This window comes from Somniosus microcephalus, chromosome 12 (assembly GCF_052327205.1).
Source record: "Somniosus microcephalus isolate GS21.2 chromosome 12, FLI_Smic_1.0, whole genome shotgun sequence".
Taxonomy (NCBI): Eukaryota; Metazoa; Chordata; class Chondrichthyes; order Squaliformes; family Somniosidae; genus Somniosus; species Somniosus microcephalus.
Genome location: NC_140998.1, coordinates 53,105,850 through 53,120,504, shown reverse-complemented (window position 1 = coordinate 53,120,504; position 14,655 = coordinate 53,105,850). Strand labels below are relative to the sequence as shown.

Below are 14,655 nucleotides of genomic sequence, written 5' to 3'. Positions count from 1 at the left end.
GAACGAATGCCTACTAAATAATCGAGTTCGACTTCAGGAGAACAATAAATAAGTTCTTTAATGCAGGAAGCAGACGAAATACAGCAGGTAAGTGAGATGGTTGCAGGAGAGCCGTGGAGTAGGTCTTTCCCCAGCGGGGACGCCACGAGGACTGAGTCCGCAGTCCTGTGGAGAGCGTGATGACGTCATCACGCTTGGCTGTGTTTTCCCACGCTTTGGGCGTCACGTGACCGCGTCGTGATGTCAGCGCGTTCGCCCGCGCTTGGGGCGGTCACGTGACCCGCGCCGTTTCCCCGGCACGGAGGCTGGCCGTTGAGGCTGAAGGCGCGGGAGCGGGAGGCCGAGCTGGGCCGGCGCTTGCCGCGGGAGCGGGAGATCGCGTCGCTCACGTCGGCTGGCCGATGCAGCCGAAGTCGCGGTAGGCCGGGCTGTGCCGGTGGCCATCATGGAAGGCCGAGCCGAGCCCGTGGCCAGCGCGCATGCATCACGTGATGCGTGACGTCAGCGCGTTAGGTCGCCTCTTAAAGGGGCAACGGCCCAAACAGGTAAGTTACATACAAACTAGTTAGGTTAAAGTAAATTATGTACATAGTTAGTAAGGGACAACCAGTGGTACCGCCACATGCGCCCCACCAGAATTCGCTTTAACGAAAATCCAAAGATGAGATGGTCTGACGAGCTAGTGATCTCGGCGGGCGTGCTGTCTTCCCAGGTCTGAAGATGCTGGTCGTAAGCGGATCCTTACGCACGTCGTGGCGAATAAAACGTATCTGTCAGGCGAAGGACCGTGGAGACGTGCGAAACAGCAGGCCTTGTCTGAGTGACGGGCAGGTTGGGCGGACACGGGCGATGTCTCCGTTGATGTTGAAACAAGTCCTTGTTCTGATGAACTCTGCAGGAACGCCAAATGAGCGATCCAGAAGGACTTGACAGGTGAGGTCGGTGAACTCGCCGACAGGTGAGCGAAACCTTCGGGAGGCTGGAACGCACGGAATGGTGCGTGCCATAGTGCTACGACGATAACGCAACGGAGAGTGAAAAGTTGCTGCGTTGATCAGTGATCGGTGAGGACAGCAACTTTCACGTGGCTGATCGCGGCCGCGGGATGCCCGTTGGACCCGTCCTCAATGTTTGCAGTGCCAGTAGATGTTTGCGTTTGTTAAGGAGAAAACTGGAGAAAGGGCGGCAACGGTCCGGGTGGTTGTTAATTGCGGTAGGGGTAAACTCTGCCCGGAGGGCGGCAACGCTTTTAGTTGTAGTTGACTTTAGTGGAAAAACTGCCAAGAGGGCGGCAACGCTTCTTGTCTCGCCGAAAAGTGTGGTAGGTAACACAACCAGCAGGCTGACGGGCTGGTGCGTCGTTGGCGGGGAACGAGTCCTCGTGGTTCACGAGGGCAGGGTCCTCATGGTTTGCGAGGGATGGGTCCTCGTGGTGCGCGAGGAGTGCGTCCTCATGGTTCGTGAGGAGCGAGTCCTCGTGGGTCGCGGGGGTGAGTCCTCGTGGTATCCCCGCAGGGCGCGCTCCGATCTTGTGGGCCCGAACATGCTGTACCCCGCGCTTGGAGAGATTTATACTTGCTGTTGCGTAGGACGTAGAGGCGGACGATCCGTGTGGCGGTAGAAAAGTCAAATACGGAGACCGTAAGCAAGTGCGTGGTCTGCGCCGCATCGATGTTCTCGTCGAACGGGGCTTCTACCTTTATAAAGCACGAGGGCGATTGTTTCTCCCTGACTTGCGGTAGCGACAGCGGAACGGCTGGTGCTTCCATGGCGTGCTTCTTTTGTGAAAATTGTTCACAAAAATCGGGGTCCGGCTGCGTTTTGTCCGTGAAAACGGGATCACCTCCAGGCTGCGCTTCCTTTGCGAATCCGTTCGCAAAGACGGGGTCGCAAATGTAGGAACTGGTGTTCGTCGGTTGCTGTTCTTCGGTTGTTCGTCGGTCGTCTTCTGTGAAGACGAGGTTCAGGTTGCGCGTTTCTTCCGTGAAAAACGTTCACGGATACGGGGTCACCAATTGTAGTGTAGGAATTGATGAGCTCCCGTACTCACGTCGTTATTGTAGGTGAGGTTCAGGCTGCGCGCTTCCTCCGTGAAAACCGTCCACGGAGTCGGGGGTCACCAATTGTAGGAATTCGGGTTGACCTCAGCAAGTATTGAATGAATGCCTACTAAATAATCGAGTTCGACTTCAGGAGAACAATAAATAAGTTCTTTAATGCAGGAAGCAGATGAAATACAGCAGGTAAGTGAGATGGTTGCAGGAGAGCCATAGAGTAGTCTTTCCCCGGCGGGGACGCCACGAGGACTGAGTCTGCAGTCCTGTGGAGAGCGTGATGACGTCATCACGCTTGGCTGTGTTTACCCGCGCTTCGGGCGTCACGTGACCGCATTGAGACGTCAGCGCGTTCGCCCGCACTTGGGGCGGTCACGTGACCCGCGCCGATACATCGGCGCGTTTCCCCGGCATGGAGGCTGGACGTCGAGGCCGAAGTCGCGAGCGCGGGAGCTGGAGGCCGAGCTGGGCCGGCGCTTGCCGCGGGAGATCGCGTCGCTCACGTCGACTGGCCGATGCGGCCGAAGTTGCGGTAGGCCGGGCTGTGCCGGCGGCTGTCATGGAAGGCCGAGCCGAGCCCGTGGCCGGCGCGCGTGCATCACATGATGCGTGACATCAGCGTGTTAGATCGCCTCTTAAAGGGGCAACGGCCCAAACAGGTAAGTTACATACAAACTAGTTAGGTTAAAGTGAATTATGTACATAGTTAGTAAGGGACAACCGGTGGTACCGCCACAGAAGTGTCTATTGTTTCGACATTAGAACATAGAAACATAGAAGATAGGAGCAGGAGTAGGCCATTCAGCCCTTCGAGCCTGTTCTGCCATTTAATGAGATCATGGCTGATCATCCAAATTCAGTACCTAGTCCCTGCTTTCTCCCCATATCCCTTGATCCCTTTAGCCTTAAGAAATATATCAAACTCCTTCTTGAATATATTTAATGAATTGGCCTCTACTGCCTTCTGTGGTAGGGAATTCCACAGGTTCACCACTCTCTGGGTGAAGAAATTCCTCCTCATCTCAGTCCTAAATGGCTTACCCCTTATCCTTAGGCCCCTGGTTCTGGACTCCCTTGTCATCGGGAACATCCTTCCTGCATCTAGTCTGTCTTGTCCTGTTAGAATTTTATAAGTTTCAATGAGATCCCCTCTCATTGAAGGGAATATTAAAGTTTATAAACTACTAAAAATATACCGGTTGCACAGAGTACCCGTTTAATGTTAAATAAATGTGTCTTTTGGCTTAAAGCCCGAGCCTAGTTTAATAAAGTATATGTCATTCTCCTACTGAGGACAAGGAGAATCATGTGGTGGCGTTTGGTACATTCTAGTAAGCCAGAGTAGAGTGACAAGGGTTCTCTGTTACGATCCCTGGGTCTTGCTATTTTTTTTGTTGTAGATATAAAAAAGGTAGTTAAAGGCATTCTTTAGTTCATAGGGGACACAATGACCACTTACAGGTCAGGCCAGTGATGCTGAACCAAAGTAGAAAATCTAGTGTAAAACCCAAAAACATAGGAAACCCTTTTAAACTAACCTGGCTAATCCTAAACAGAACAAACCAGGATCAAAAATCACAAAAGGAGTACCATCATCTGGGAAAATTTAAACTTACTACCAGCATCCCACTGAAAATGAAGGGGGAAGGACTAATGTCATCGAGTCCCAAAATTATGAGGACAGCCAAATGGTGTTCTCATTTATTTAATGGAAAGCAATGGAGAAATCAGAAAAGGGTCTAAATTCCACCAGAATCAGGTCAGGAGTTCACCTTTGATTATTAAAAAAAATCTTGGAGCAGTTTCCTGGATGAGTTTTTTAAACTGGAACCTTGAGCACAAGCTTTTTGGTTTCTCTACATAAAACAGTAATAACAATTGGAATGTAAAATACCAAAGTGAACACTAGATATTCCAAACAAGAGTTTGCATGGCCTTACTGCAGATGCCTTGACAAGGCCAGTGATGTAAGCAACTGTGCACTACAAGTAAGTATGATGCTGAAATGATAAAGTCTGCAATGAGTTACTATTGCAGTAGTACAGGAAACTTTCGTTTATCCGGAGGTTAAATGTCCGGAAAGCTCTATCCACCGGCAAAATTCAGGAGTCGGTTCAGATAAGTTTTTTTTCTTTTCGTTGTTTTTTTTCTCCAGTCATGGCTCTGCAAGGTCTAGCTGAAGCTGTTGCTTAGCTACAGAGACGCTTGCAAGCTGCAGCCGACTGTTTTGAAGCTGTTGCTAAGCAACAGGGTTTGTTGCTTCACACGGAGCTCAGAAGCTCCGTATGTTTTAACATTAGCGCTGGTTTCTACGGCAGTTTTGATGGGACGGCACCAGCTCGGTCCTGTCAGTGCCGGATACCAGAAAGTTTCCTGTAGTAATTTCTCTTGACTTTTAGAAAAAAAATACGAGCTAATCTCATGAAAACTAGTATTCGGTCTTCTCATTTTGTGCAGTGAACAGCACACTCACAAAAAGGAAATTATAGAACAATACAAACCCATCTGTTCAAAAGGAATAAGAAATGGACAGATGGGGCACACTGCTATAAGCAAGCCTTAAATTAGAATGAATTGAAACCAAACAAAACCAGGAGCATGTGGGTGCATAAATACATTAGAACTACTAATAAATAAATGTACTATTCTCTCACATTCTGTTAAATATTAACAAAAAAATACCCAGTTTCATCATTGAAATGTAACCTTTATTTTTCATTCTTTCTACTTTTTATGAATTATTTAATAGGGTAAAACAGCTTTATAGCTCTATTACATTTAATAATAGATAATCATTGGGAAACGTACTATACCAAAGTGCTGGATAACGCTTTTTGTTGCAGCCTCATGGGAACTGCTTTCATTCAGGTCAAGTAGCAGAACAAGAATATCCTTTTCTTGTAGCTTGCTATGATCTACAAAATGAGACATACACACTCAGAAGGGAATACTAAAACAAAATAAGTTGTTTCTCATACCCATCTATTTCTTTCTTTTGGTTTGCAATTTTTACTATGCCTTAGTAAAGAAAGTAGTCAGCTAAACCATGGCTATTAATAAATTTAGTTGAAATACAATTACTGTATAACAAAATGTGGCAAACTCTAACTTGGAAATGTGGAAAATAAAGGCAAAAGTCAACAAAAAAATCTCTCTCTATTTGGAAAAGAATTTTGAGGCATTCCTGGTGAAAAACAGAAGTATTAATTTTCACTCCTAGATCTATACAAAATTAAAAGCACATTTTAGCCAAGGGAATAAGGTTACTGTGTCATTGAAATACCTCACCTTCAAATTTTTATCTGCTAAATAGAGAATACTGTATTTTGAAATGCACAGTGAAATTTTTTCTTACCATACCCTGCCCTGTACACAAATGTTAACAGAGCACAAATAACCTGCAATATAAACTAAATGATACAATTTTAAAGGGGGTGCAGGAACAGAGAGACCCGAAGATGTATGTACACAAATCTTTGAAGGTGGCAAGTTGAGAAAGGCTGTTAAAAAAGCATATGGGAACCTTGGCTTTATTAATAGAGGCATAGAGTGAAAAAGCAAGGAAGTTATGCTGTATCTTTATAAAACTCTATTTAGGCCTAAGCTGGAGTTTTTTGTTCAATTCTGGACACCACATTTTAGGAAAAATAAAGGCCATAGAGTGCAGGACAAATTCAATCCAGCCAATTACCACCCCATCGGTCTACTCTCATCAGCAAAGTGATGGAAGGGGTCATTGACAGTGCTATCAAGCAGCACTTACTCACCAATAACCTGCTCACCGACGCCCAGTTTGGGTTCTGCCAGGACTACTCGGCTCCAGACCTCATTACAGCCTTGGTCCAAACATGGACAAAAGAGCTGAATTCCAGAGATGTGTTGTGAGTGACTTCCTTGACAGCAAGGCAGCATTTGACTGAGTGTGGCATCAAGGAGCCCTAGTAAAATTGAAGTCAATGGGAATCAGGGAAAATAATTGTGATTGTTGGAGGCCAATCATCTCAGCCCCAGGACATCACTGCAGGAGTTCCTCAGGCCCAGGCCCAACCATCTTCAGCTGCTTCATCAATGACCTTCCCTCTATCATAAGGTCAGAAGTGGGGATGCTCGCTGATGATTGCACAGTGTTCAGTGCCATTCACAACTCCTCAGATAATGAAGCAGTCCATGCCCGCATGCAGCAAGACCTGGACAACATTCAGGCTTGGGCTGATAAGTGGCAAGTAACATTTGTGCCACACAAGTGGCAGGTAATAACTATCTCCAACAAGAGAGAATCTAACCACCTCCCCTTGACATTCAATGGCATTACCATCGCTAAATCCCCCACCATCCTGGGGGTCACCATTGACCAGAAACTTAACTGGACCAGCCACATAAATACTATGGCTACAAGAGCAGGTCAGATGCTGAGTATTTTGCAGCGAGTGTCTCACCTCCCGACTCCGCAAAGCTTTTCCACCATCTACAAGGCACAAGTAAGGAGTGTGATGGAATACTCTCCACTTGCCTGGATGAGTGCAGCTGCAACAACACTCAAGAAGCTCGACACTATCCAGGACAAAGCAGCCCGCTTGACTGGCTTCCCATCTACCACATTAAACATTCACTTCCTCCACCACCGGCGCGTCATGGCTGCAGTGTGTACCATCTACAGGAGGTACTGCAGCAACTCGCCAAGGCTTCTTCGACAGCACCTCCCAAACTCACGACCTCTACCACCTAGAAAGACAAGGGCAGCAGGTGCATGGGACCATCACCTCCAAGTTTCCCTCCAAGTCATACACCATCCTGACTTGGAAATATATTGCCGTTCCTTCATCGTCGCTGGGTCAAAATTCTGGAACTCCCTCCCTAACAGCACTATGAGGGTACCTACAGCACACAGACTGCAGCAGTTCAAGGAGGCTCATTACCACCTTCCCAAGGGCATTTAAGGATGGGCAATGCTGGATTTGCCAGTGATGCCCACATCCCATAGACAATGATTAAAAAAGAGATTTACTTGCATTGTACCAGGAACTTCAGTTATGTGGCGAGACTGGAGAAGCTGGGGTCGTTCTCCTTAGAGCAGAGAAGGTTAAGAGGAGATTTGATAGAGGCTTTCAAATTCATGAAGGGTTTTGATAGAGTAAATAAGGGGGAACTGTTTCTAGTGGCAGAAGGATCAGTAACCAGAGGATACAGATTTAAGGTGATAGGCAAAAAGAACTAGAGGTGACATGAGGATTTTTTTTTTTAATGCAGCGAGTTATGATGATCTGGAATGCACTGCCTGAAAGGGTGGTGGAAGCAGATTCAATGGCAACATTCAAAAGGAAATTGGATAAATACTTGAATGGAAAAAATTTACAGGGCTACAGGGAAAAAGCAGGCAAGTGGGACTAATTGGACAACTTTTTCACGGGTGCGATGGGCTGAATGGCCTCTTTCTGTGCTGTATCATTCTCTGCACCAGAGGTAGAATGCACTAACCTCCAATTATATGCTTGTCAGTCTTCATAGCAATGACCTCAGCAGAGCTGCCAATAAAATAGCTGGAGGGAAGTGAGTGTTGCCTTTAGTGCTCAGTGGAAGCCAGACACTTGAGCATAGAGGCTGGGAGAATTGGACAAAAGTCATCACCAAGCGGCTCTTGTTTATTTCCTAGCAATTTGATCAACAGGGGTATTGACAGCCTTCTTGACCACAGCTGCTGCTTGAGCAAGAAAGATTTGAATAAGGGAATGGATGAATAGATTGAAAAATAAAAAAGGGGGAAAAATCAACAGATAAATTGCAGACCCAGTCCACAAGAATAAACTGTTTTGCATATATGAATTACTTATTACTCATTAGTAGGGTTGCAAAGGGGTGGAAAGTTTCCGGTAAATTTCTGGAAATTTTCCACGGGAAGTTTAGCTTGGGAATTTTGCCCATAAAAGCACATGCTAGCATAATATTGGTTTTTTTGTATTTCTTTTTTTTCCCCACAGGTCCTCTCTTAAAATTACTAACAGAGATGGAATCTTAATTATTAAGGAATTTCTTAATCAATATATGTTTATCTTCTTACTTGGCTTGTTTTAATAATTACAAGTTTTGTGTGTGACTGTGAACAAATGTGTCCTGATTGGGTGGATGAGCGATTAGCTCCCTCTATTTGTAATATTTGCATATCGAATTGTGATTGGCCTGCAGGCATCTGTAAGACTGCTATAGTTTTTTTAAGATCCAGGTTAGGGGGTCCTGAGGGAAGTCATTTTGTTTTCTGCTGATGTTGTGATGATGCAGTAAGTAAATCAGACTTTATACCAAATAAACCAGTTACTTGTTGAACTCTGTTGTCCTTCAATTTAAAATATACAAAATAATACACTATTGGTGATGTAGCGTCGTGTGTGTACAGGTCATGCTTCCATCACATGGAGCATCAGCAAAAATGTACTCACCCTGTTGCAATCGTGCTGATCGACCGCAGTTCAACACAGAGATGAATGCCCTTTATTTCTCTGCATAGAACAATGCCACGTTTACCATCGGATGTGTGGAAACATTTTACCCCAGGCATTAAAGATGAAAAGACTGCGTACATGTGCAAACACTGTAGAAAGCCATATGTAAAGAATGCCACAAAGATGCAGCAGCATTTATCCAAATGCAACAACTTCACTCAAAGCTCACAGCAGTCAGCCCAGAGTTCCTCTGCTTCCATTCAAGAAGATGATGGTTCTCATTCAGCATCAGGCTCCTTATCATCAGCAACTCCTGGCCCACTTGGAAGGTTCTTTGATACAATGGATAACCATAGCCAGAAGAATGCAGATGAGTGCCTTGCTCGAGATGTATATGCAACAGGCTCACCCCTCATGCTCACAGCCAATGTGTACTGGAAGAGATTTTTCAATGTTATTCGCCCTGCATACTGTCCTCCCACCAGACATGCTTTGTCCACTTATTTGCTGGAGGCTGAGTATAACAGAGTCCAAGGAAAGCTCAAAGAAACGATAGCGATGGCAGACTGTGTTGCAGTTATCTCAGATGGGTGGTCAAATGTACGAGGGGAGGGCATCATAAACTACATCGTCTCCACCCCTCTCCCAGTGTTCTTGAAGAGTACAGACACGAAGGACAACAGACACACAGGCACATACATTGCTGATGAGCTGAAAGCGGTCATCAACGATCTTGGATCACAAAAGGTCTTTGCAGTAGTTACTGACAATGCTGCGAATATGAAGGCTGCTTGGGCTCAAGCGGAGGAGGCCTACCCTCATATTACGTCTATTGGGTGCGCAGCTCATAGGCTTAACCTGCTCCTCAAGGACATCATGGGTTTGAGAACCATGGAAGCACTGTACAAGAGAGCCAAGCAAGTTGTTAAGTATGTCGGGAAAACAGGTAGTTGCAGCAACCTACAACTCCAAGCAAATGACAAAGAACAAGAACACCACACTGAAGCTGCCCAACACTAGATGGGGTGGTGTTGTCATAATGTACAACAGCCTTCTGGAGGGTAAGGAGTCGCTGCAAGAAATGGCAATATCCCAGTCTGGGGATATGGAACCCACCATCAAGAAAATACTGCTGGATGATGTGCTTTGGGAGAGAGTGGTTAGCAGCCTTAAACTACTCTCACCAGTAGCATCTGCAATTGCTCAGATTGAAGGAGATGACGCTGTCTTGTCAGATGTTCTCAGGCTTTTTACTGATTTAAAAGAACAAATCAGCATTGCCCTACCCACATCCCTGCTGCTCAAAGCAGAGGAGAAGGCAATTGTTCAATTCATACAGACGCGTCAAGAATTTTGTGTCAAGCCGATTCATGCTGCAGCATACATGCTGGACCCAAAGCATGTTGGGAGACCAATACTTTCTGGAGAACAGATCAACAGCGCTTACAGTGTGATTTCTACCCTCTCACACCATCTCAATCTGGATGTGGGCAAAGTTCTGGGAAGTCTGGCAAAGTTCTCTACCAAGCAAGGTCTTTGGAATGGGGATGGGATATGGGAATCATGCAAGCATATCAGTGCACATACCTGGTGGAAGGGACTTTGTGCATCTGAGGCCCTGTCACCTATTGCATCGGTGATACTCCAAATCCCACCTTCATCAGCGGCCTCTGAACGAAACTGGTCACTTTTTGGGAATACGCATACAAAGGTGCGCAACAGGCTGACTAACAAGAGAGTGGAGAAACTGGTGGCTATCCGGGCGAACCTGCAACTTATTGAGCCAGATGCAGAAGTGTCCACCACACAGCTAGACACTGACACAGAGGAGGAAATGGACACGTCAGAGTCAGAGAATCAGGAGGAGCAATGAGGAGTAGAAGACTCAGAAGACTCATGAGTAGAAGACTCAAAGGGACAAAATAAGAACAAATTACAGGCTAAATAAGCTGACGCTCTTTTTATTTTATTTTAGATGGGTCTTTTTTGTGGGGGTTCAATAAAGTTCAAAATTATAACCTAAATAAAGTTTTGAAAGCCTGTTTTTATTTGTATGGAACAGTATGTCTATTTTGACGACAAAGATAATATAAGGGTCAGAGACAAAAACCATCAGTGTGCAAAATTCCCATAAATTCCCATAAATTCCCGAAAATTCCCATGGAAAGTTTCCTCTTTTAAAAATTCCCAGAATTTTGCAACCCTACTCATTAGATATCATTACATACCCCTTTAGCTGGTGCAGCAGGCGGTTAAGAAGGCAAATGGTATGTTGGCCTTCGTAGCGAGAGGGTTCGAGTACAGGAACAAGGAGGTCTTGCTGCAGTTGTACAGGGCCTTGGTGAGACCGCACCTTGAGTATTGTGTGCAGTTTTGGTCGCCTTATCTGAGGAAGGATGTTCTTGCCATGGGGGGAGTGCAGCGAAGATTCACCAGGCTGATACCTGGGATGGCAGGAATGACGTATGAGGAGAGATTGTGTTGATTGGGCTTATACTCACTGGAGTTTAGAAGATTGAGAGGGGATCTCATCGAAACCTATAAAATTCTGTCAGGCCTGGACAGACTAGATGCAGGAAGGATGTTCCCGATGGCCGGGGAGTCCAGAACCAGGGGTCACAGTCTAAGGATAAGGGGTAAGCCATTTAGGACTGAAATGAGGAGGAATTTCTTCACCCAGAGAGTGGTGAACCTATGGAATTCTCTGCCACAGAGGGCGGTGGAGGCCAGTTCATTAAATATATTCAAGAAGGAGTTGGATATATTTAAGGCTAAAGGGATATGGGGAGAAGGCAGGGACAGGGTACTGAATTTGGATGATCAGCCATGATTTCATTGAATGGTGGAGCAGGCTCGAGGGGCCGAATGGCCTACTCCTGCTCCTATCTTCTATGTTTCTAGCCCTGTTTCAATCTGTTTTGACTCCTGAAGCTCCAGATAAAGAGGACTTTTGTAAGGATAGCAAACAGCACATTAGTCAGTTAATTTCCAGCAATTTGCTTTTCTAATCTACTCCTCCAGTAATCCACATCTATGGTTATTTAAGACATTTTTACTTACTTACCAAGGCAGTTTTGTTTAACTCGTTGCAGTTCAGCCTCTCTCCGAGCAGATAGCACCAGTGAAGCTCCTAATTTGGCCAGCTGGTAGGCCAACTCCTCTCCAATTCCAGTCGAGGCCCCTGTTATCCAGACCACTTTCTTGAAGAGTTTGTCTTCTGACAAACATTAAACACACAATGCTTGATATATTTATCCCTTTAAGTATCAAAAGACCTTTTACAAATTAATAATTTTCCTTTTCTTTTATGGATAAATTGTATGCTTTAAAAGTGGTTCAGATGATGCGGACACGCATGCCTAGATTTTTTGATTGAGAACATCCACTTTATTGGGTGTAAAACGGGTGTTCCTGATTGGAAAATTGAGTGGAGATCTATTACGCCAGATCTTCACCCACTTTTCCTCTGTTGCAATTCTCCAATTGGGATTTAAAGTACTGCAGGAAACACCTGCTAGTTTGTGGACAGCTACATGTAAATTAGTGCATAATGATGTGATGATGTCATTACAACCAACTTCTGATGACTTCCAACCATTTTGCACTATTTCCTTTGTCTGATAGGTTAAACTAGGCATTCAGGGTTAGTAGACACTGAGCTCCAAATAGAAATCTGTTTAAATATACTAGGACTGAGACTACATCATCATCGTGGGCAGCACGGTGGCATAGTGGTTAGCACTGTTGCCTCACAGCGCCAGGGACCCGGGTTCGAATCCGGCCTCGGGTGACTGTCTGTGTGGAGTTTGCACATTCTCCCCGTGTTTGCGTGGGTTTTCTCCGGGTGCTCCGGTTTCCTCCCACAGTCCAAAGATGTGCGGGTTAGGTTGATTGGCTATGATAAATTGACCCTTAGTGTTAGGGGGATTACATACGTGGGGTTACGGGGATCGGGTGGGTTATGTGTCGGTGCAGGCTCAATGGGCCGAAATGGCCTCTATCTGCACTGTGGGGTTTCTGTGATTCTGTGATCAGGCCATTGCTGAGGCTGTGTGTTTTTTCCTATTATTATCTTGTGGCGCTGTATTTTTCCATTCCTGCTGCCGTAATGCCACAATGACTTTTCCATTGGGAATTCTCCTATGGGATGGTAATTTTGCAAGGCTTCACTCCTGGCAGGAACCTGGTTAGTATTGGCTGCTGGAATAGAGATGGGATAACATTGCAGCCCCATTTTCTGAACTCAGCTTGCTGCGAGTGAAGCTCTGGACTAGGAACATAACCTCTCAAATGACCCCTTATATGTTTCCTTTTTGGAGAAAGAGGAAGAACTAGGGAAGGTGGTTCTACCATCCACAAGGCACAAGGAGTGTGATGAATATTCTCCACTTGCCTGGATGAGTGCTGCGCCAACAACACTCAAGAAGCTCAACGCCATCCAGGACAAAGCAGCCCGCTTGATTGGCACCCCATCCACCACCTTAAACATTCACTCCCTCCACCACCGGCGCACCGTGGCTGCAGTGCGTACCATCTACAAGATGCACTGCAGCAACTCGCCAAGGCTTCTTCAGCAGCACCTCCCAAACCTGCGACCTCTTCCACCTAGAAGGACAAGGGCAGCAGGTGCATGGGAACACCACCACCTTCAAGTTCACCTCCAAGTCACACATCATCCTGATAGAAATATATCGCCGATCCTTCATCGTCACTGGGTTAAAATCCTGGAACTCCTTACCTAACAGCATTGCGGGAGTACCTTCACCACACGGTCTGCAGCGTTTCAAGGCGGCAGCGCACCACCACCTTCTCAAGGGCAATTAGGGATGGGCAATAAATGCTGGCCTTGCCAGCGACGCCCACATCCCATTAAAAAAAAAAAAATTTAATTGCAAGCAGGTCCGTCTGCACCTGAAGAAATTGACACCTACCTGCCTGTATTTCAGAGGTGTATATACCTCCATTAGTCCAAAGATCAATGTATATGGAGGTTTCAATTCACCAAGAAAACAGTGATACCACATGTTGTAAGTAGAACGGCAGCTAAACGCCATCACAGCCACAGCACTGCCAGTGGTTGTTAAAAATCACAATCGCACTCAACTTGTATGCATTGGCATCCTTTTGAGCTACCACTACAGACATTCTGGGATATCAGCAATGCATAAATGTTGGAAGTAAATCACAAATGCATTGTTTGCTTGAGCATCACAGTTCATCATCTTCGCTGTGGATAGCTGGCAGCAGTACGAGTGGGCTCTAAAATTTTATAGAGTGGCAGAGTTCCTGAAAATGCTAGGGGTTATTGATAGAGCCACATGGGTACAATATGCTCCATTAGACAGCGCCACTATCTACATGAATCACAAAGGATTCCAATGTCTGTGTTCATCTCAGTTGTAACCGTCAGCATCGCATAATACAAATAAATGCTTTCCTACCCAGCAGGCATCACAATGCCTTCATTTATGGCAGTCCAGGGTCCTGCCAATATATGTAAAACAACTCTCTGGGTGGCTCCTGAGGGATTCAAGACTAACTTCCATAGACGTAGTTTTTGACACCTCTGCAGTCTCTCAAGATACCAGTTGAACAGAGATATAATGAAGTATAGAACTCCACTCGAGTGATCGTCAAGTGCACTATTGGCATGCTGAAGCAGCATTTCAATTGGCATGCTGAAACAGTCCGCTACATCTCCCACTGCACAAATGAAGAACACAACTCACAAATCTGCCACCTGATGAAACAGCTTCCAAACCTTGCGAAGATCACTCTACAAAAACTGTAGTGCAATCACATTTATAATCTCGACAGTGTGTGTATATCTACTGTTTTCTCCACAGTACTTCCTCTTGAAGACAATTTGTGAGCTATAGTGCTTCATCTAGATACTTCCTCAGAGCAGGAGTGCACGATGTGCCAATAGGCACCTTTGGGATCAAAGTGGCCCTCCTTTCACGGTAGCGGAGTCCAGAGATGGAAATTTGCCTATAATGTCTGGTACTCTAGATATACAAAGCTATTTTGCTGTAGCCAAATGCCTATCAGTTAGCCACTACATTTAGCTTTCAGGACACATCCCAAGAAAGTCTGGCACCATTTTTTTTCTGTACCAATTTAGTTCAGGTGCTTGTGTGTTCAAATAATTATCTAGCAATCCAAAT

The 14,655-nt window shown here is 45.7% G+C and overlaps 1 protein-coding gene across 1 annotated transcript in view; it reads right to left on the bottom strand.

Moving 5' to 3' along the window:
* dhrs7 (dehydrogenase/reductase (SDR family) member 7) overlaps positions 1-14,655 on the bottom strand; it is a 52,574-nt gene that overhangs the window by 35,793 nt on the left and 2,126 nt on the right. The window contains exons 3-4 of the mRNA XM_086002872.1: positions 11,553-11,705; positions 4,863-4,969 (exon numbers count right to left, since the gene is read on the bottom strand). Coding sequence (XP_085858998.1) covers positions 4,863-4,969; positions 11,553-11,705 — 260 coding nt within the window. The remainder of the gene's footprint in view (positions 1-4,862; positions 4,970-11,552; positions 11,706-14,655) is intronic.